Raw genomic sequence first — 23,086 nt, 5'->3', positions numbered from 1 at the left:
ACAAGGGGGGGAGGGAGGAGTGAGAAAGAGAGAGCACAAGGGGAGGAGGGAGAGGGGGAGAGGGAGCAAATTCTTTGCTGAGCAGGGAGCCCAACATGGGTTCTATCCCAGGATCCTGGGGTCATGACCCAAGCTGAAGGTGGATGCTTAACCGACTGAGCCACCTAGGTGCCCCACATCATTTTTTAAAAAGTTTTGCCAATTTTGGAGGAAAATGTTACCAGTATTTGATTAGTCAAATGAATCCCTGTAAGATACACAACAGTCACAAGGTTCTTGAGCAGGACCATATACCAGCAGGAACACTGCCAAATGAATGGAAAGGGGTAGAGACAGTACACAATGAAAGATTGTTAAACCCCTCAAAATTCTAGAGAGAGGAAACAAGCTAATAAAACTTAGCTGTAGACAAGTGCTACCTTTCATGAAAAAGGATGATGTAGAGGGCAGAGTGCTGAGCCACAGAGGACTCTTTCTAGGACTTGGAATCTAACGACTCTGAACAGGTGGACTTAAAGATTGCTTAGAACTAATGACCCTTTTCTCTCCATTTCTCCATTTCTGAATGAGAATATCTCTCACTATTCCATGCATATGCCATCACTATATTATAGGAGCAGAAAACTTGTTTTTCGGTTTCAAAAATCCACAAATGCAGAGGAACAGTGTCCCAGGAGGGATCATACCCAGAGCCTCACTCGTATACACCCATTTAAATGATTCAAATAAGATCTGGGACTTTTGAGCTCATAAACGAGATATTACTTGGATGAGATTTTGATAACTGGAAAATGGGTGTTAACTGCAACAAATATACTTTAAAAAATGGGAGGGTGATTTTGGAATTGGGAAGGAACAGAGACTGGAGGAATTTTGAGGAGCAGGAGAGAAAAAACCTCCACTGCCTTGAATAGACTGGGAGAGAGGCAGACTTTAAATTAAAGACTTGGCAGCAGAAGGCACAGGTGGAAATGAAAATGCTACTGGAAAGCAGATCCTTGTTATACCATGGCAGAAAGTTTGGCAGAACTGTGCTCTGCAATCACTTGGATTCTGGGCCTCTTGGGTGGATCTTTTGATTATCTCTCTCCTTCTTTGTTGTACTGCCTTGAGATTTCTTCATTTTCTAGTCTTTCTCTAAGTGTTTCCTTTCTGCTATCATTAAAAAATTTTTAAACTGAATCAATTTGACATATAACAATGTGTTAACTTAAGTTGTACAACCAGTTACTTTGATACATTTATATATTGTTGCCACTGTAGTGACACTTATTACAGCACATACTTACATAAGATACTGTTGTCTATATCCACTCTAGTGTGCATTAGTGTGCTATGCCTATTTACTACTCCGTACAAGTTTGAACCACCAACCACCATCCTCTTATTGCCCCACCCTACTCTATCATTTTTTTTCTAGGTTTCATTGAGACCACACCATACAACTCTCCTATTTAAAACACACAATTTGATTTCTTGGTATGTTAATTTTTAAAAACTGGTAATACACCACATAAAATCTGCCTTTTGACCATTTTAAATAGATAAATCAGTGGCATTAATTACACTCACAATGTTGTGCGATCATAACCACAATCTACTGACAAAACTTTTTCTTTATTTCAAACAGAAACTCTGTACCCATTAAATACTAACTCACCTCTCTCCCCATCAGGCCCTGGTAACCTCTATTCTACTTTCTGTCTCAGTAAATTTGCTACTGTAGGTACCTGATATAGGTGCAATCATAGATTTGTCCTTTCCTTCTGGCCTATTTCAGTTAGCATGTTTTCAAGGTTCATTTATGTTGCAGCATGTGTCACAACTTCACTTTTTTATGGGTGAATAACACTCCATTGTGTGCATATACTACGTTTTGTTTATTCATTAGTTAACAGACACTTAAGGCTGTTTCTGCCTTTTGCCTATTGTGAATCATGCTATTATGGATATTGGTATACAAGTATGTGTATGAATTCCTGCTTTCAGTTCTTTGGTTTTATATCCAGGAGTGGAACTAATGGATGATATGGTAATTCAATGTTTACCTTTTTAAGGAATTGTCAAACTATTTCCCATAATGGCTGTGCCATTTTACATTCCCACCACCAATGTATGAAGGTTCCAATTTCTCCACATCCTCAACACTTGCTTCCCCCCTCCCCCTTTTGATAACAGCCATCCTGTAAAGAATGGAGTGGTATCTATCTGTAGCTTTGTTTTACATTTCCCTAATGATTAATGATGTTAAACATTTTTTGTCATCTGTTAATGATGTTAAACATTTTATGGACATCTGTATGACTTCTTTGTAGATAGATCTATTCAAATCCTTTGTCCGTTTCTGAATTATTATGGAACTTAAATATTCTATGTTAGATTCTCATCAGATATATGATTTATGAATATTTTCTCATTCTGTTGGTTTGTCATATTTTCAATTTCCAAGAAGCTTTCTGTTTTGTGAATGCTCAGTTTTATGGCCTCCTGTTCTTACTTTATGGATGCAATAGCTTATCATCTCTCTGAAGGTCTAATCTTAGTTCACTAGTTTTTGGTTTTTTAAACCATTTTTCTCAGTCTGCCTTTACTTTGTTGTTGTGTTATTTATCTTACATCTTACAGGTTTTCCTTAATATTTGATCCTATTTAAGTCAATACTTGCCACTTAAAAGCAAAATGCTATATTAAAAAAAAAAAAAGCTGACTTGAAGCTCTCAATTTACATTTTTTCCCTCATTGCTTGATCTACTTCTCAAGAGAAAAATTTCCCGTTTTAGAACTGTAAGCCTGACTGCCACAGGCTAGGAGCTAAAAAGTTCAAAGGGCCAGAGGTCTCACTACTAATATAAACCCTCTCATAATCTCGCTCTTCAGAATTGTACCTCTAGCCTTTCAGACTGCTGCTGTCCCTCCGTCTAGATACTTCGGGGTGAACAATCACAGGAAGGGTTCGGAAAGTGAGATGAGGTTCAACTCCTTTAAATTTAGACTTTCAACTGTTTTGAGCACCTCTATTTGCAGGAGTACTTGGTGCTCTAATCTCTGCACCACTCTAGATAGGCACGAGCCTATGTAAAGTCTTCTTCAGACGCTGGTAGGGAAGCCAGTGTCAGCAATTTACCCAAATTCTCATTGCCACCATCTCCTTTTCCATTGCTTCCCTTCTTTTTTGAGAGAAGGGAATGCTTTACATTTATGTCTTTTGTTTTGCTTTAAAATCCCCTTTCCATCATTTTAGAGGGGTTTTGGGATGCACTAGCAGCAGGCACCTGTACAATCTGCCTGCCACATTAAAGTAAAAGGCCTCCAAGTTCTCTTACCTTTGCTTACCTACCCTAGGATTAGTTCTAGTGTTTAATACAAAACAAGATGTGTGAGATCTTCTAGTTCATCTCAATTTCCATCATTATTAAGAAACCTCCTCTCATGGCTTAAAGACACAGATGGTTGACTAACATAGATATCCACCATCCTACTTTCTGGAGGTTTGGTGTCTTTTAATTTTTTTTTATTTTAAAATTTAATATTTATTTATTTTGGTTTGGTGTCTTTTTAATATTCATTAAGTGACCTGACATTGGATGATGTGAAGCAGATGACAGTTCTCTTATGGCTAGAAATAACTAGTTAGAATAAGTTTCTGGGTCCCCCTTCCTCCTCAGTCCTTCAAGTGCTGACTTCACATTGTATGGCAAAGCACGAATACTTACCTACTTCCAGTCCCAGTGCTAGGAAATATAGTCCCTGAGTTGGTGTTAAAAAAAGAAGTGTTAATAGGGTTATTCTTGGCAGCCTTAGAAAGCAGTTCTGTGCAGCAGGGTTCCTTTTCCTCCTGTCAGCAAAGGCCTGCAGCCTCCTCAGATAGGCACAGCAATGGGAAAGGAATGAAAATTTCCTACTGTCTTTTTCTTTATGTGGCTCTGCTTTTCTACCATATGCTTTTTTCACATATTTAAGTCACCAGAAGTATTTCCTGGTAACAAAAGATCAAACAAGGGCTGAGACCAACAGTTTTAAAAATGTCAGTTCCAAGGTTGTGTAATGGGTTCATGTATCATTGCTAATCCACCAAGAAGCAAGATAGCAGTTACTGTTAATAAGTTCCTGCTCCTCCATTAGAGCTAAAGCCGTATAGCAGAGATTCCCACAACTAAGTGTGCATCAGAACCATCTACTACAGGACTTGTTGAAACATAGACTGTTGGGTCCCATCCTCAGAGTTTCTGAATTGATAGATCTGCAGTGGGATCAGAGAATTTGCATTTCTTTTCTTTTAGAAGGCTCCACACCCAAAGTAGGGCTAGAACTCACAGCCCTAAGATCAAGACCTGAGCTAAGATCAAGAGTCAGATGTTTAACAGAGAGAGCCATCCAGGCACCCTGAAAATGTGCATTTCTCACCAGTTCTCAAGTGATGCTGATGCTGCTTGCCTAGAGGCCACATTTTGAGAACATCCTTATAAGTAATTCAAGAAGCAGCTGTCACTAATTTTGTATTGCCAGGAAAAGTGTCAGTAAGACTGCAAAAACCCCAATAATCCAAAATTTTGTATACGTAGAAACAACATGGATTGTTTCAAATGTCATACCCATTACCGCACTGGCATTTTCTGTTTCCTCTTTCATTTATTTCCATCCCAATTTTTATTGTTTCCTCTACTTCAGGTGTGATTGGCTTTTTTCTCTAACTTCTTGAGGTGGAAACACAGACTTATTTTAGATCTTTACTCCTTTCAGTATATGTGTTTAAAGCTAGAAGTTTCTTTCTATGAACTGCTTTAGATATAGCCATAAGTTTTAATACATTGTGTTTTTGTTTGAATTCAGTTCAAGATTTTTCTAACTGTCCTTGATATTTTCTTTGATTCATGGGTTAGTCAGAAGTTAACCGCTTCCTTTCCAAATATTTGGGGATTTTCCAGATTTCTGTTGCTGATTTCCAGTCTAAATCCCATTGTGTTCAGAGAGTAAACCTTGGTAGGATTTCAATCCTTTTAAATATTCTGAAACTTGTTTCATGACCTAGTATATGGTCCATCCTAGATAATGCTGCAGGTATGCTTGACAAGAACGTGTATTACTTGGTGCAGTGTTTCACTGCATGTCAAGCTGGTTGATAGTCCATGCCTTAGCTCAAAGCTGCTATATAATAAACCCACCACAGGAAAGTAGCTTAAACATTCACTTCTCACAGTTCTAGAGGGTGAGAAGACCAAGACCAAGGTGCCAGCAGATCTGGTGTCTGGTGAGAGCCCACTTTCTGATTCACATACAGTAACAATCCCCCTTGTGGTGGCTCCACCCCTATGACCACATGCAAACCTAATCACATCCTCTAAAGGCCCCACCTCCAAATACCATCACACTGGAGATGAGGTTACAACATATTAATTCTGGGGGGACATAAACTTTCAGTCCTTAGCAATGCTATTCAAGTCTTTTGTACTTTTTTGCTAGTTGGTTTATCAACTGGTGAGAAGAGAGCACAGATTTTTGGTCTATCAATTGCTGAGAAAGGAGTACTGAGACTATATTAAATTATTTGTTTCTTTAAAAAATTATTTATTTATTTATTTATTTGAGACAGAGAGAGAGAGAGAGAGAGAGAGAGAAAGAAGCAGAGACACAGGCAGAGGGAGAAGCAGGCTCCCTGCAAGGAGCCCAATGTGGGACCCAATCCTGGATCCCGGAATCACACTCTGAGCCGAAGGCAGATGCCCAACCACTGAGCCACCCAGGCGTCCCAGGTTATTTCTCTTTTTTAATTCTGTCAGTTTCTGCTTCATGTATTTGGAGGCTCCACTGTTAGGTATATATACATTCGTAAATATTATGTTTCAACGTCTTGACATTTTTAATGTTATGAGATACCCCTCTTTGTCTCTAGTAACAGTTCTTCTCTTAAAATCTATTTGATATTGATACAGCCATTCCAACTCACTACAGTTAGTATTTGCAGGTTATATCTTTCTCCCTCCTTTTCCTTTCAATTTATTTTTGTTTTGGAATCTAAAACAAGTCTCTTCAGCACAGAATGAGATATTACTTTTAAAATTTGGTCGGCGATTTGGTTAGTCTATTTGCAATATGTAATAGTTATTAATATGACTGAATTAATGTCTGCCATTTACTATTTGTTTTTTATATCTCTTATGTTTTTTGTTCTTTTTCTTCTTTACTGCCTTCTTTTGTGTTAAGCAAGTATTTCTGGTGTACCACTTTAATTTCTGTGTTGGATTTTTATCGCTTTTTTAGTGGCATTACAATACACATCTTTAACTTATCACCATCTACTTTAGGTTGATACTGACTTGATTTTGTTAAATGGTACAGCTTTGCTCCAAAATAGCTCTATTCCTTTGTGCTACTACTTTCACATACTTCTTTAAACGATGATGTTGTAACTATTTGTTTAAAAAATGTAATTTTTTCTAAGAAATCAGGAGAAGAAAAGTGAAAAAAATACAGTCTTATATTTACCATTTTCACTACCCTTCAGTCGTTCCTGTAGATTCAAGCTAACCATCTGGTGGTGTTTTCTTTTGGCCTAAAGCTCTTCCTTCAGTGTTTTTTTATAGGAAAGTTCTGCCAGCAGTGAATTCTGTTTTTGTTTATCTAAGAATGTCTTATTTCAGCTTCATTTTTGAAGGACAGTTTCACTGGATACACTGGTTCAGTTTTTATCCTTTTCAGCACTTTGAATATCATGTCACTGCTTTCTGGCCTCCATTATTTTTTATGAGCCATTATCATATTATTTTCTTGAACGTGTAAGTTGTTTTGTTGCTTTCAAGATTTTCTCTTTCAGATGATGTATCTAGAAATGGTTCTCCTTGTGTTTTCCTGGCATTCTTAGAGCTGTAAGTTAATGTTTTCTATCAAATGTGAAGTTTTCAGCCATTATGTCTCTAAGTATTTTTCTCCCCCTTCCTTTTTCTTCTGTTCTCTGAGACTCCCAATATAAGTATACTAGGACGCATGGAACGAGGGTTCGCTCCCAAGTCTGCTTAGTCAAGGGTCAGCCAATGATATAGGTGAAGATTGTCTTCCAACACCTCAAACTCATAAGGACTCACCTTCTGCTGACTGATGTGCATGTGGCTTGGTGGATACATTCAAAGTTGTAACCAACTTTCAAGTATTGCTTGTATTTTGCTTTTCATGAGGTTCTCCCATTTCCCTTGCAGAGGCATAGTTTTTCAGTCAGCCAAGAATGTGTGAGAGTTATCTCAGATCTTCTATGGCTACTTTCCAGGATATTCCTCAACCTCAATGTAATTTTGGTTAGCAAAGCTGCAGGTTTACCCCATTCATCTCTGCATTGACCACTTTTAGCTGGCAAAGACACTCTCATTCCATACACTCTCACCATCCTAAATGAGTACATCCTCTATGGCAGCAAAGTTGCTAGGTTCTGTGCACCTAGCCTTATGCTGATAAATTACTGTCACCAACCAGGCTCCCTTCTCTTCTCTGCATATGCCATTGCATATGATAATTTGCTTCAAATCAACTTTGTTTTCTTGTCTATGGAAAAAAAGCCCTAAGCAGATGTGATGCTAAAGACTAATATAACTCTTGGAAAATCACATATCCTAGATAGCCATCTTTATAAGAACTCAAACTTTATAAGAAATACACCTGAAATTAACATAACATTGTGTGTCAACTATGCTAAAAAAAAAAAAAAAAGCTGTCTCATGAAAAGAATGATAATGATAATAACTTTATAAGAAATGACCACATTTCTTTTCTTCTCAGTAAAATAATGCTTTTAATTATTTTGAGTAACCTATTTTACCAAGTTTAATAGAAATCATTTCTTTTTCTTTCTCTCTCTTTTTTTATTTTAAGAAAGAGTGAGGGAGGGAGAGAGTGAGAACAAGGAGGGAAAGGGGCAGAGGTGGGAGGGAGAATTTCAAGCAGACTCTCTACTGAACCTTATATGGGGCTCAATCCTATGACCCTGAGATCATGACCTGAGCTAAGATCAAGAGTTGGACACTTAAACAACTGAGCCACCCAGGTGCCTCTAAATCATTTTTCTTAAACAGAAGCTGTTTGTTGGATTTAAAGAAAGTTCACTTTATAGTTTTTAAACATAACGACTAGTATTCAACTTCCTTCCTCTTAACCATTTAAGGATTCAGCAGCCTGGTTCCTGACACACCTCTTTACAAGAGACCTTGTATCATCTTCTGAAATCATGTGTACAGGTAATAAAATCAAAGTTTCTTCTTTTCTGAAGAAATGTGATTTTTTTTAAAGTCATTTTAAAAGTCATATCTGCTGATATGTCATATCATCTGCTGATAAAGTCATTTAAAAGTCATATCTGCTTCCTGATGACCTGATTTAGGTAGTAACAGCATGGAAGCTATTTAAAGATTTACAGGAGTTGAGGAAGTCTCAGGCCACTGCTGAGAGCAGCATTGTTTAAAAAGCTATTAAGTGTACTTGAACACAGGTGGTTTTGGGCCTGGCTTAAGCTGGTCCATGTCAGGTAAACTTTACTTACAAAAGAACAGTGGAAATGACCAAAATTCCCTGCCTGCATCCTTTTTTTTTTTTTTTTTGCAAGCCCATTTGGGGGCAAAATAGAAAACAAAAAACATAAAGTAACGTGTACATGTGTGTATGTGTATGTTTTGAATGGAGGACACTGATTATACCATGTTCATTTAGGTGGGAAAATAAAATTCAGGACATGTTTCATAAACTTTTGTTCTAGGTAATTATTATTCTAGATTTGAAAAGTAAAAAGAAGTTCTTTATAAGAAATGGTTTTGCCCTATGTTGGATCAAAACACCCAGGCCTGTCAGACACAAATGGACTATGAGGAGGAAGCTCTATTTGTGTCTCACCATGGTCTGTCTCAGCCACATATATATGTGGGCGCATAGGCTCAGGCAGTGCAGGTGCAGCCGTGGGTGAGTGAGGCCCTCTCTCCAGCACAGTGGCTTCCAGGAATTAAAGACACATCTTTGAGTACCTTCAAATGCCAATGGGAAATCTAAATCTGGCACTGGCTCCTCTTCAAGGAGCACCGCTGGAAAACTATAAGGAAAAATACTTACAATGAAAGACATACCTCTACAAAATGGCTTCAAAATATGAAAAAACAAACCAAAAACCAGGCAACCACATCTCCCAAGATATACAGGAACAGTCCAACTCTATTTTGTAAAAAAGCAAGCAAGCAGCAAGCAAGCAAACAAACCAGTACGTGAAAGAAAACCCGTTAATCTGGAAGCATTCCACAGAGAAACATTAAGTCCTTCAAGTCTGTATGAGCTATCCCAGGCAAAGTCATGGGTGTTGTTAAATTTGCTGCATTCTACTTCCCTAAAATGTGACACTATAATATTGTTCAGGTGTTACTATTTTTGGCCCACCAAAGTAGTCCAGGACCCAGATGTTGGTTAATTCAACTTGGCAGAGAACCAATTACGGCTGGAAGGTCAGGTTTTCATCTCAGGGTGCTGGATGAACAGTGATTGCTTGGCAAAATCCATTTTCGTTTCATCCATCTTGTTAACAGTTCCTGACAGTATCATGGGAGCAGAGAGGGAACTTTAGGGATCAAATACGTGCTTCCTGCAGAAGTTAGGTCTATGCCAAAGACATGGTCAGCATAGCATGTGGATTCTCCTGCAGGCTGCCCACCAATTGCTGCAGTGGGCTCAGGTAGTAGTTGGGCATGCCACTACCCATGCCCGGCCCATCACTGAGCAAGAAGATACTGATGAAGGCCTAGTGGTGTACAGCCTCCTCTGCAGCCACTGCCCCCCCGTCACAGATATGTCATGAAGTGGGCCACATGCTCTGTGTCCTTGTGGAAGTGGTATATCGAGGCGGTGTCCCAGTCCCTGTGATTCTGGCCTCCCCAGCCCTGCATCAGTGCCACCAGCAGCACCACTGGTGCCAGTGCTAGCAGACTGGCCATGGTGATGACTCCAGCAAGAGTTGAGAAATGATATTTCTAATAAAAGTTCCCACTGTCAAAATTTCTAAATTCTGGCAAGTGACTCAAAATAAAATTTTTGCGTTGATACAATGAAAATAAAAATTTCCTCCTAGCATTGTGGTTCAACCAAAACATCTAATCTGGCCGAGCCCATAGGATGAAAGCCATTCTGTTACACAACAGGACAGAACCTTGATGTACTCACTGCTGAGAATGCTCTCAGCTCCAGAAAGGCCCTGCAGCTTTTATCTGCCAACAGTATTATGACCTGGTGAGCTCCAACATTTGTGAGTTAACTGATTGTCCCTGATATACTAGCGTAATGGCTGTGCTACTCAGCACTTCCAATTTTTAACAGTGTGATGACCAAAATGATGATGATAAAAGCATTTCTATCTCAACACGTCCATTCTGAAAGAGTCAACATTTACACAGACAGGATCCGTCCCTACAGCTAGCTAGGAGAGGCACAACTAGAACAGAATGTAATTATTTCTTCATATTTAATAAAATGAAAAGAAACCAACCTCTTTTCTCTTCTTCTCGTTTTAGTTTATCTTCTTCTAGTTCTTTTGGCAATTTTTCCTTTTTCTCTTTCTCCACATCATTATGCAAATGCTTTGTGGTGTAGCTGAGTGCTGGTGAAAGCAGGATCTCTCCATTTTTGCAGAGTTCATCACGAATTTTAATAAAAAACTGCTGTAGTTCTACTGCGTCCTCATAGATTTCAGAGTCCGTCCTATAATGGAATTAAGAGCATCCACTGATACACAAGCCACTTCTTTCACACAATTCAGTTACATGTTAAAAAACTCTACCCAATGCTTCTGTAATATGTTAACTGATATAATGGTACTTCTGTATAGTAGGGTATCTCCTTGAAAGTTTTAGAACAGAATCTGAAGTGCCGTTTTACCTCGATGAGCCTCATGCCTACAGTTTTCTCTTCCTTAAGGCTCGTCCCCTGTGCCTCTCTCTCTGTCTCTCTCATGAATAAATAAATAAACTCTTAAAAAAAAAAAAGAATTTAGACTGGAAGAAATTTTTCTTATTATCTCTAATCCACTGTGCTCTGAGGATGGTTTATTTATTGATTTTAAAGACTTTATTTATTCATGAGAGACACAGAGAGAGAGAGAGGGGTAGAGACACAGGCAGAGGAAGAAGCAGGCTCCATGCAGGGAGCCTGACATGGGACTCAATCCTGGGTCTCCAGGATCACACCCTGGGCCGAAGGCAGCGCTAAACCACTGAGCCACCCAGGCTGCCCCCTGAGGATGGTTTAAACATAATTCTATCACTAGGAATACGGGGGTCTGAAAAATGATTCACAGAAGTAACCACAGACAAAGTCTTAGCAGCAGTTATGGACACATTCTAGTCAGAGGAGGGTGCCAGGCGTAGTAGCAAGCCCAGTTAGCCACCTGCTAATATCTTTCACTAGAGCATCAAATTTTAGTGAAGCCTCCAGAATGCTTCTCCCCATCAGCAAAGGTGAACTGGCAAACAATCTAAAAACACTGCTAATAATAACCTAAATGAATGTTTCTGGAATGGTTTTAAAAATCTTTTCAGGAAAAAAAAAAAAATCTTTTCAGGTTACAGAAATGCTAATTCTTGTAGGAATGCAATAAAAATAAAACTGGTCAAGGGAAGAAACTATGATATTATTTTGATGCCTGTTTTCTGAACAGAGATGTCTGAAGAGTATTCACTTGGGATTAAAAGTCATTTTATAATAGCTTACAATTTTAAGTATAAAATTAAAAGTGAAAACGAACTTCTGGTAATCCCTGTTACATGAAAGGTCAGATTCATAATTCCACCAAGTCGTGTTGTTTAATAATGGAAGTTCTGCACACAGCCATTAATATCTGACTTATCTTTCCTGTTTTATTTGAATAAAGTAATATTAAGAATTTATTAATCTAAGAGGCTCAATGTTGCCTGCATGCACAAGAACAAGAACTCAAGTCAACAAGGAAAAAGATAATAACTCTCATTCCCCTTATCGCTGGTAGAGAATGAAATAATTAAGAGTGGAGGAAGCTCTTAGTGCTTTCCTTGTCCTCGTCTTCCCAAAGGTTCCCCTCCTCTAAGGCATAAGTCAGAGAACTAAATGCAGGAACGCTGCCAGCATATGAGGAAAGCCAGTGGCTTACTGCTTATGTCAGTGCTATTTGTTAATGAATACTACTGGACAAATCACTGTCACCTGAATGAATTTTTCTGTCTCACTTTTCAGACCCCTCCTATTTCAGGGTGTGAAGTCCTTGGTGATGTTGAGTGGCAGCAGTGAGTGGGTCAGGGTGAGTGTAAAGAAGCATGAACACTGCTGGAGATCTACATAGAAACCTAGTGCTTATGGACTTCATTAAATTCATGAACTTAGGAATGCCTGGGTGGCTCAGCAGTTTAGCGCCTGCCTTCAGCCCAGGGCATGATCCTGGAGTCCCGGATCGAGTCCTACATTGGGCTCCCTGTGTGGAGTCTGCTTCTCCCTCTGCCTATGTCTCTGCCTCTCTCTGTCTCTCATGAATAAATAAATAAAATCTTTAAAAAAAAATTAAATTCATGAACTTAGTATTTTTGAGGTGTCTATTTTCATTACTGACAAAATAGATAAAATGATGGTTTATCATTCACTAAACTGATGCATCTCCACCTCAGCAGCATGCTTATGCTTAAGTACTTTAAGGTCATAACATGACCTTCACATGACAAAGATAAAAAATGGCTTCCCTTAGTTTTACAAAGCTCTGGGCAAAAGAGTGAAACTCATCACTGCCTCATAAAGAAATGCACCCTAGACTCTACCTTCTAAGCCTCAAAAGTAAATACCAATCACATCAACAATGGGAGAATGAAAAGAACTCATTTCCTACAGATACAAATCTGCTTATTTCTTAAAATAGACATAATCTATGTAAAACAAACGAAGCTGCTAATGATCTAAGAGACAAATGCACTTTTGGGAGACTCACAGAACTAACCCCAAGATGTAATGGGGGCAGGGCAGGGATGGAGGAGAGGAGTGACTTTAGATTTAAGGACTATTTAGGAAAACAGAGAACAAATATGAAGTCTAAGCTCCAGGAAAGCAGGATTTGTCTGTCTTGTCCACTGGTGTATCCCAAGTACCTAGAACATGTTTATAACTGGTAGCCACTCAATTAATACTTGTTGAATAAATGGAAATAATGAATGCAAATTTTGACAGCAAGATGTCTCATCTTTCTCTTCCTTTCTATTCCCAATATTGAACATGAAAGACCATTTCCTATATGCGCCTCTCAACCTGACCTCAACACCACCCATCTCTTGAACACACCACATTCAATTCTTAACCCCTGCATGCACTCAAACCACTTGCCTTATACATCTCACCCATTCTCCCATTCTTCCCTGATGCCTCAGGTCTTTTCAGAACTCTAGCACAGGGTTCCTACTCCACCATATTTATTACATATCAATTTGTTATATGTTGTCTCATGCCTACAATTACTTTTCCCTAAGCATAGATCCTATCCCAACTGTTGGACTTCAAGCTCTTAAAGCACAAGAGCACAAGCCTTATCATTCATGGCTGGGCTCCGTGACTGGTGTCCCGGTGACTGGCTTTGCAGTGGGGAACAAGATGTGTGACTTAGGCAACTTACTAGTTGTGTGACTTTAGGCAATTTACTTCTGTCTGTGCACTTCAAATGCAAAGTGGGAAGATTATTTCCTGGAATGGCTATTATAAGGGCTAGAGATTATCTAGATAAAGTGTTCAGCATGGTGCTATACAAAGAACAAATGCTTAATAGGAACAGTAAATGTTACCACTAATTTTTCTTTCAAGATCCAGAGTAAATGTAGGCTTCACCAGATTCCCTAGCTGGAATTACTCTACACTCACTGCCTAAAAGTCTCCTTTCAGCAAGGTAGACTATAAGCTCCAGGAAGGAAGGGTCTATATCTTTAACTTTATATTCTTCCAAGTGACTCTAAAAGCACACAGAAGACACACTCTAACTGCTGAACTGAAATTATTTTGATGTCAATTATACCATTCTTCTGTGGCAAAGATATAATGCAGATTAAAATTAAAAGGGAATTCAAGTTTGATGGAAATATAAATTTGATTGCTTTTTAGTACATTAAATATCTGCAAAAGGAACTTAAAATTGAGAAATCTGAGATAAAAAAAGGAGCCTTTTTAGGAACTGGAAATGGTGATCAAATTTAAATTGGCTAACCTTAGATTAGTAACTCAGAGCTATTTTAATTTATTCAAAGCATGCTTGGATTGAACTAAAAAAAATCACATTACTATTTCTAATTATAAGCATTCTATCCTTAAAACAAAGCATCTGTGAAAGATATTTTAAGAGTTTATGCTTTTCAACAAATCTTCAACTTTGTCTTCTTTCCTTTTTACTGGTCCTGATCTAGATGATTCAGTAGCGTGCCTTCTCTCTCCCACAGCTTATACTTGCTCTCTAAAAGTTGTGGAAAATTAGACTTCAAAACAGCACCCCACCAACTGTAATTATATACCTTAGCTGAAATACTGAAATAGTGTAGCAAAGCAGAATTTTCTTCTATTTCGCATTAACTACATCTTCTCAAAAAGAAACAGCTTTGAAACCTACCGATTCATCCTTCTTGCCCTTTCCAAGACTTCAAACATATGCTCTTGAAATAAATCAAGCCGCCGGTAACGATTATTTTCAACATTCTTTCTAATTATGTCGAAAGTAAGAGGAGGTTTGTTTGGGAAGTTGGGATCCACAGCAGGAATTTCTGCTAAAGAATCACTGTAGCATCTTCCTTCATCATCCTGATGACTCATGACTGACACAAAAAGATTGTGGATGAGCTCTTGAATCAGCAAAGTCACATTTGGGACATGAGAGTCCTCATCTCCCTCCAGGTCTCTCCGAGTTTCAAGGAGGACTTTGTGCAGAACAAGGGCATCTTTGTAGATCAAAGACTCAGGCTCATTGTATGTACAGGCATTGTTAAACATCATGACAAAGTCCTCAACCATGGAGTCTATATCTTGGTATTTGTTGGCCATCATGTGACTTCGAATTTTTTCCATGTCCATGGGCTTTTTAATGGTCAGATAATAGTCAGGCAGTTCAGATCTAGAGGGAAGCCTCAAAAATATAGCACTGAGGCGGCGACCCCTCTTATCAGTATAGTTCTTTACAGCTTCATAGACTTCATTTAGTTTCTGCTGCATTGGAGTCATGTATTTTGATTTTTTAGGAGAAATTCCACTCTTCCTACCTAAAGAAAGAAACTTACTGTTAAATGTATAAAATGAAATAAATGAACCCAAATTGTATATAGTTGATAAAGCATAATCAAAAGACAGGCAGTACTCTAAGTGATTTGTAAACACAGTTCAACTAGTCAGTTACACTTTTTTTTTTAAAAAAAAGATTTATTTATTTATTTATGATAGACATAGAGAGAGACAGAGAGGCAGAGACACAGGAGGAGGGAGAAACAGACTCCATGCCGGGAGCCTGACGTGGGACTTGATCCCGGGACTCCAGGATCGCGCCCCGGGCTAAAGGCAGGCGCTAAACTGCTGAGCCACCCAGGAATCCCCAACACAGTCCAACTAGCATATCTCTAGTGAAGTATATTCTATGGACAAAGAAACTGGAAACAAATTTAAACTGTTTTTAATAATCATTTTTACTGATAGAGTAATAAGTACTATCATGTCGAAATAGTTGTAAGGTAGAATAAAGCAAATGAATAGCTATATAACATTCTAATTCTATCACCTGTAGCACCCTTGAGAATGATTTTTTTTTAAAGATTTCATTTCTTAAAAAAAAAAAAAGATTTCATTTCTTTATTTGAGAGAACAAGAGAGAGCACTAGCAGGGGAGAGGCAGATGGAGAAAGAGAAGCAGACTCCCTGCTGAGCAGGGAGCCCAACTCAGGGGTTAATTATAGGACCCTGAGAGCATGGCCTGAGTTGCAGGCAGACACTTAACCAACCAAGCCACCCAGGCATCCTGAGGACAGATTTTTATCACAGAAGAAAGAGATACAGATGTTAAAACAAAGAACGCTGAATAAAAATCCTGTAGCCATAAATCTCAGTTAAGAGCATCAATATAAACTTACAATGTATTTTATCTTTAGGTATAAAACAAACACATACAAAATTTCCTAGTCCTATTCACTGAAAATCCTAGAAACAAAGACCAATGCAGTAGCAGTATAACCCCACGTAGTCTGACTATATTGACTATAATTCTGAAATATGGATTTCAAATATTAACACCAGTAGCTCCTTAGCAAATGGCTGACTTGCAATTGGCACAAGATGAGCCTTGTGTATCTTAAAACACAAGACAGTAAAGAATCTAAACACTTTTTTACTGTGGTCATGTCAGTAGAACACAGTGGCCAGCCTGGGATAATAGGGGCATCAATAAGGACAACTGCAATGAGTTAAAACTTAGCAATGCGTCCGAATTTAGTATATATATATAAATGATATATAAAATGATAAATAAATAAAAAATAAAATAAAATAAAATAAATGATATATAAAAAAATGATATATAAAAATGAACAGACGAACTGGATAAATGTTGGAGGACACCAGTAAACCATTGCATTATTTGGAAAACTGGTAAACAAAGCTGAAAGGGAATTTACTGTTTATGGTTTCAAAAAATCCAAAACAAAACAAGACAAACAAGCAAAAAATTGCACCACTGGTTAACCAAATATTGGATGAGGCAGTTTCTCTATACAGAAGTATTCCAGTTGGTAATTGAGCAAGGAATGATAAAATCAGACTATTGCTATTTTATACCTCTTTAATGAATTAATGTAGTCAGCATCAACATCTGTTAACATGTGGAAGAAATGACAGCTGTTACAGGGCCACCCAATGGAAGACCATTCACCACCTCTGAAGGTGGGTTTTTGTGCCAAAAGGAGGGAATGAGGATCAAAACTAACTTAAATCTGATCAAGCCTCTTTGCTTCAACCACCAATTTAGAGGAAATACAAAGGACATGAGAACATGTAAACTACAGCAAAGGGATGCAATTAGCAAAGCCCAGACTGTGGGAAGCTACAGTATAGCCCCAATTTCTTCAACAAATAGACTGCAAAGGAAAAAAAGAAAGATGGAAGGGGGATTTGCAGATTAAAAGAAGTATCAAGTGTGGTATGTGGACCTATGTAGATTCCACCGCAACCAGACATTGCTGCAAGGTGTGATGCAACGTTGTTAAGTGCAGAAAACCTATTATGGGGCAGCCCAGGTGGCTCAGTGGTTTGGCACCACCTTCCGCCCGGGGTGTGATCCTGGAGCCCCGGATCGAGTCCCACTTCGGGTTCCCCGCATGGAGCCTGCTTCTCCCTCTGCCTGTGTCTCTGCCCCCTCTCTCTCTGTGTCTCTCATGAATAAATAAATCTTAAAAAAAAAACAAAAAACCTATTATGAAGCAAGCATTCCTGCCAGGCTGAAACTAAATCTAATGAAGTCTCTGGAATAAACTTCCATTTTTTAAGAAATGAGAGGAATAAAGAGAAAAGTTAGCTGATATCATAAGGAAGTGAACTGATTAATCCAGAACTTGAAACTGTGCAAGAAAGTGATCTGGTTTCTAAAGAGTCAATAGCATGAGAATTAAAAAAGGAGGGACCTGCTCTAGACTATGAACAGAGGGCATAGCTATCAAATAAAATATATAGAACTTAATTAGAAACCAACTGTACAAATACATTCACGAGAAAAGGAGTAAAATTTGAAAATTTACCAGGTATTAGATGAAAGCAAGAAACTGCTAATTTTGTTCAGTGTTAATAATGATTTCATGGTTATTTAGGAAAATATCTGCAAATTTAGAGATGCACATTGAACTATATAGAAATGAAATGACATGACTGAATTTCCTTTAAAATAATTTAAAACAAAAGAGAGAGAAAAACAGATATAGGAAGTAAGTATGACACAATCTTGAGAAACGCTGACTGGTATATACAGGGGTTTGTTATACCATTCTTCATATATATAATTTGAAACTTTTCATAATACAAAATAGAGAAATAAAAGAAAATCAATATTACACATTAAAATCTCCCTTTCCTGAACTTTAGAAAATATATATGTATGTTTACACATATTTAGTTACTATTAATTATCTATCATTTCCTAACTTAACTTATGACATTACTTCTATTGGGACACCTCGGTGCCTCAGCAGTTGAGCAGAGCAGTTGAGCATAACCTTTGGCTCAGGTTATGATCCTGGGGTCCTGGATCGAGTCCTGCATTGAATCCTGCATCGGGGTCCCTGCATGGAGCCTGCTTCTTTCTCTGCCTATGTCTCTGCCTCTCTCTGTGTATCTCTCATGAATAAATAAATAACATCTTTAAAAAAATAAGAAATAACTTCTATTTTTAAAAACTCTTTTTACATTATTTTTTTAAAAAGATTTATTTATTTTAGAGAGAAAAAGAGCATATACAAATGGGGGGAGGGGAAGAGGGAAAGAACCTGAAGCAGAGCCCAACGAAGCCTGGTCCCAGGATCCTAAGATCATGACCTGAGCTGAAACCAAGACTGGACACTCAACTGACTGAGCCACCCAGCTGCCTCTTAAATTTATTTTTTAAAGTAATCTCTATACCCAATATAGGGTTTGAACTCACAACCCAGAGTTCAAGAGTTGCAGGTTCCACCGACTGAGCCAATCAGGCACCCCCCAGAACTAATTCTATTCTTAAACGACACTGTGTCCTTAAAAAAGTAGAATAAAAGATTTACATTTCTACAAATCTTCTGCACGCTTCTATAATTCCAAGAAAGGATAACTTAATAAGAAGGAATCATCATTTAGCAATAAATCATACCCAAAACTATTGTAATACAGTTTATAGTCACTTCATATAAAAAAAGCAGGGTGTTATTTTCCCCCTTTCAGCAATTATAGTTCCAAAGAATATATGGCAACACCAATTTAATTTTCTTAGTATTTATTTTATTTACATAGTTTAAATAAGGCAGAAACTTGTTTAGCCCAATGTTATTAACTGCTTTTGTTGTCTTTTCTCTCCTCATAGTTCTAATAAAATCACCATCCACAGACCACACTCAAAAGACAAGGAAATTAACTTACAGTGCTGTGGCTGAGTATCTCTAATTTCTCAAATTCTGTCTAGGATCTGCTGCTGGGATTCACTTTAAATTCCAATATTTAGCAAACAAACATACAAAAAAAAAATCCAAATCTGCCACCACACTCTTGCAGGCATGATATGTGGAAAAAATGTCTATTCTTAATATTTAATATTTACAAAATGTCCACAGCATTTAAGAGAGTAAACAAAACCTCTCACTTTATATCTATTCCCCACATGCTTTCCACAGTTTAACTACTTAAAATACAGAGTGCTTGAGAGGAGGAAAGAAACTCCCTGCTAGCGTGTGAGTCAAATACATTCATCACTTAAGTATTATTTCAGTGAATCAGTAATCTACCCTTGATAGACTAAACTGAGTAACAAAGCATGAGGCTGCCTTACTCAGCTTGAGTTTGGGAGAAGCCACATCGTCATCATCAGGCAGCGGGCCCAGCTCTTTCCTTTTATCCTTGAGTAACTTCTCCAGGATGTGCGCATCATTGTACACCTATATTTTGTAAATATATTTAAAGTTATTTTCTAAAAAACGTTCTATCGAGGTAGAACACATAGCTATAAATTAGTTTTCAAGACACAGGTTAGCATAATTGGGAACTAAAGACATAAAGCTTGAGATGACTAGAGAGCAAAAAAATCATATCTCTATAGGATGGGACTCAGCCTCAAATGGTTTGTTGTTTAAGCTTTCCAGGTGATTCTTATGTGTAGACATACATACTAAAGTTTGAGTACTAGAGGCAGAATCACTGCAAGTTTTAACAGAAGTTCTGATACTTAATTATATATTTTCATAAATCTCTCTTCCATTGGACCCTCAAAAGGTAGCAGACCCAGCTCAATGGGAAATAAACATTAAAAAATATATGATAGTTGAATAGCAATACCTCAAATATTATTAAATGGGATTTAGTATCCATCTGAATTCACAATCTGGCCTCTGATCTGTGAAAAGCAACAATCCCTGCTTAGGATCTCTCTTTGAAGACTGAGCCAAGGGTGATAATATGTAGCCAAGAACAAGGTTACTCACCTAATGGCCCCTACAGCTGCATCCCCCTATGATAGAGGGTTTGATCACAAGTACCCTCAGTGCCTACTTAAATTTGTAATATCAAGAAGAAAGGAAATTAATGATTTTAAAGTTATTTTATTTCTGGGAGATTTAAAGTAGAGATAAAGGAAACTTGAAAAGGTATATGAACCCTTTCCTGTTCCCTGCAGCATTAATTACCAAAAACAAGATATAGAAGCAACCTAAGTGTCCATCAATAGATAAATGGATAAAGCACACACACACACACACACACACACACACACACAGTGTATCATTCAGCCATAAAAAAAAAAAAATGAATGAAATCTTGCTATTTGTGACAATATGGATGGACCTAGAAGGCATTATGCTAGCTGAAATAAGTCAGACAGAGAAAGACAAATACTGTATCATCTCATGTATATGTAGATTCTGAAAAGACAAAAACAAAAACAAAAACCCAAGCTCGTAGATTGGTGAGAACAGATTGGTGGTTTCCAGATGCAGAGAGTGGGGAATGGGTAAAATGGATAAAAGGGTCAAAAAGCACAAACCTGTATAGAAAATAAATTTTAAAAAATGAAAAAATACATAAATGAAAAGAAAAGAAATAAGTCACGAGGATGTAGTGTACAGCATGGTGACTACTATTATTAATACTGTACTGCATATTTGAAAGTTGCTAAGAGTATATCTTAAAAGTTTTCACAAGAAAAAAAAATTTGAAAAAAAAAGAAAAAAAATTTGTAACTATGCATAGTGACAGATGTTAACTAGATTTATTGTGATCATACTGCAATATGTACAAATATCAAATCATTGTTATACACTTGAAACCAATAATGTTCCATGTCAATTATACTTCAGTAAAAATAGTTACAAAAAATATCAAAGAAGGAAGAATGTATTGCAGCCATACTGATAAAGAACTGAAAATCAAGATGCTTCATAATAAAATCAATTATTTAAAGGTGCCTTTCTGAGAATATCCTGATTCTTATATAATCCTATGATGCAGACTATTCCTGGAGAAGTATGGTTACTCTGGGTAGTAACAATGTGCAAAGACTTTACTGTTACCGGCTTTCATCTGGGTACTACGTGCTCTGTGTACACTCCCTTGTTTAAATCCTATGATGGCTCTGACAGAAGTACTACCAGTAACTCTAGGGCACAAACAGGGACAATGAGGTTCAGAGAAGGTGAGTCTCTCACACAGGGACTGGCAGAGCAAAGTTCAAATCTAGAATGTCACCTTATGGGTATGAACTTCTAACCTCTGCAATGGATTGCCACTTTACAATTTATAAAAGACAAAGCATTAAGCTGGTGGTCATTGAGAAGAGCAACCTAAGTGAGGCCTCTAGATCTAATCTTTCAAAATGCATTATGCTACCAGGACCCAAAAGACAATGTGCCTACCCCAGGATTCCCACACATCTTTACCTGGGAGCCCTCCTCGTTGTAATGCCTGGCATTCCGGAACATCAGCTTCATGTCTTCTATCATTCCTTCTTCCCCTGCATATTTGTCATTGCGAATGTTATGCTCAATTATTTTCAAGTCCATAGGCTCCAAAATGATTTTATAATAGTCAGGATAGTCCTTTTTGGATGGTTTAACCATAAACAGATCACAAAGTCTTCTGCCTGAACCTGGCTCACGAGCTTCAAGAACAACATTGAATAAGATTTTCATTCGCTGCTTTCTTATGTTCTTTTTACTGTTGGGAGGATGGGGGGAAAAGGGGGAAAAATGAGAAGAGGTTCAGTTTTCTTCATACAGGGATGGATATGAAATGAAAAAATCTTGTGGGAAGGTGGTTCATAATGATTACAATTTATTGATTACATATGCCACAAACACAGTAAACATGCTGGCAGCTATAAGCAAATATTAGGAGAATTTCCAAATAGTTAAAACATAGTGACTCTGGCAGGAGCGGCCAATGAACACCAGACAAACCTGTTTAGAATATTTATGAAATGCAATGATTAAAAAAAAAATCTCTAACACCCAAAGAAAATGAAATGCTATTATCAGCTGAAATATATTTTTTAAGAACACAGCAAAAGTGGAATAAAACTACCAATTCCCTGCTGTTACTAACATTCCTCACTTCAAAAAACCAAAACAGAACCCACAGAGTGAGAATGTAACATCTCTTAAGACAACCACTTTGAATACCTGCATATCCTGGTTTCCAGAAAACAAAGGGACGCTATCTACAAGACTAGAGTCTCCACAGTGGGCACAAGTCTCTCCTGCATTAATCTTGTCTGGGTCAGTCCCAGCTCCCTCCAGCTCCGTCAGCATCATTCCAGTATCCCAACTTAGCTTAAGGAGTAAATGCTCTGTGGTTCACCTGAGCAAATTCTCATCCTTAAATGTCAGTCCCTGTCTTGTTTTCCAAATTCTCCCCATGAGATGTGATGCTAAGTAACAGATGTACATGGTGTGGAACAAAGTCAAGGGACCACAGATTTGAACCTGATTTCAAAAGGAGCCCAGAAAGACAGATAGGCTGTCTTCTAATTATTGAGGACTGGCTCAGAATGGCTAAATGACTTGCCCAAGGTGAGATGTCCAGTGAATTATTAAAAGAGATGATCTTCCAACATGATTTCTGCCCCATTATTTGTTATTTTTTTCAGGACACTGATCAATTATAGCCAGACCTGAGCCAGCAGTCCCCAGATGAACACTCAGGTAGGTAATAAAAAGAAATGATTTATAACTTAATTTTTATCCAATAAACATAACATCATATAATTACTTAGAGGTAAACATTTTTTTATCTGTTTCCTGTCTTATAAATGGAAGGAAGTTCATTTCTGAAATAAACAATGTGGCTAAAGAGGTCTCCTAGTCCCGAGACTCACTCTCCTGCTGGGGCATGA

General features: G+C 37.8%; 1 protein-coding gene and 1 pseudogene across 50 annotated transcripts in view; both read right to left on the bottom strand.

The window, feature by feature from the left end:
* The window catches only part of PBRM1 (polybromo 1), a 120,809-nt gene that overhangs the window by 41,884 nt on the left and 55,839 nt on the right, over positions 1-23,086 (bottom strand). For all 50 annotated transcript variants that reach the window (XM_072720844.1, XM_025986600.2, XM_072720848.1 and 47 more), the window contains 4 exons: positions 21,633-21,909; positions 19,535-19,640; positions 14,609-15,251; positions 10,499-10,710 (listed from right to left, as the gene is read on the bottom strand). In XM_072720844.1, the coding sequence (XP_072576945.1) occupies positions 10,499-10,710; positions 14,609-15,251; positions 19,535-19,640; positions 21,633-21,909 (1,238 nt within the window). The remainder of the gene's footprint in view (positions 1-10,498; positions 10,711-14,608; positions 15,252-19,534; positions 19,641-21,632; positions 21,910-23,086) is intronic.
* Positions 9,249-10,080, bottom strand: LOC112910422 (protein CREG1 pseudogene; annotated as a pseudogene).

This window comes from Vulpes vulpes, chromosome 9 (genome assembly GCF_048418805.1).
Source record: "Vulpes vulpes isolate BD-2025 chromosome 9, VulVul3, whole genome shotgun sequence".
In the NCBI taxonomy this organism is placed as follows: domain Eukaryota; kingdom Metazoa; phylum Chordata; class Mammalia; order Carnivora; family Canidae; genus Vulpes; species Vulpes vulpes.
The sequence above is the reverse complement of the archived record's forward strand: the minus strand, read 5'-3'. Positions and strand labels throughout refer to the sequence as shown.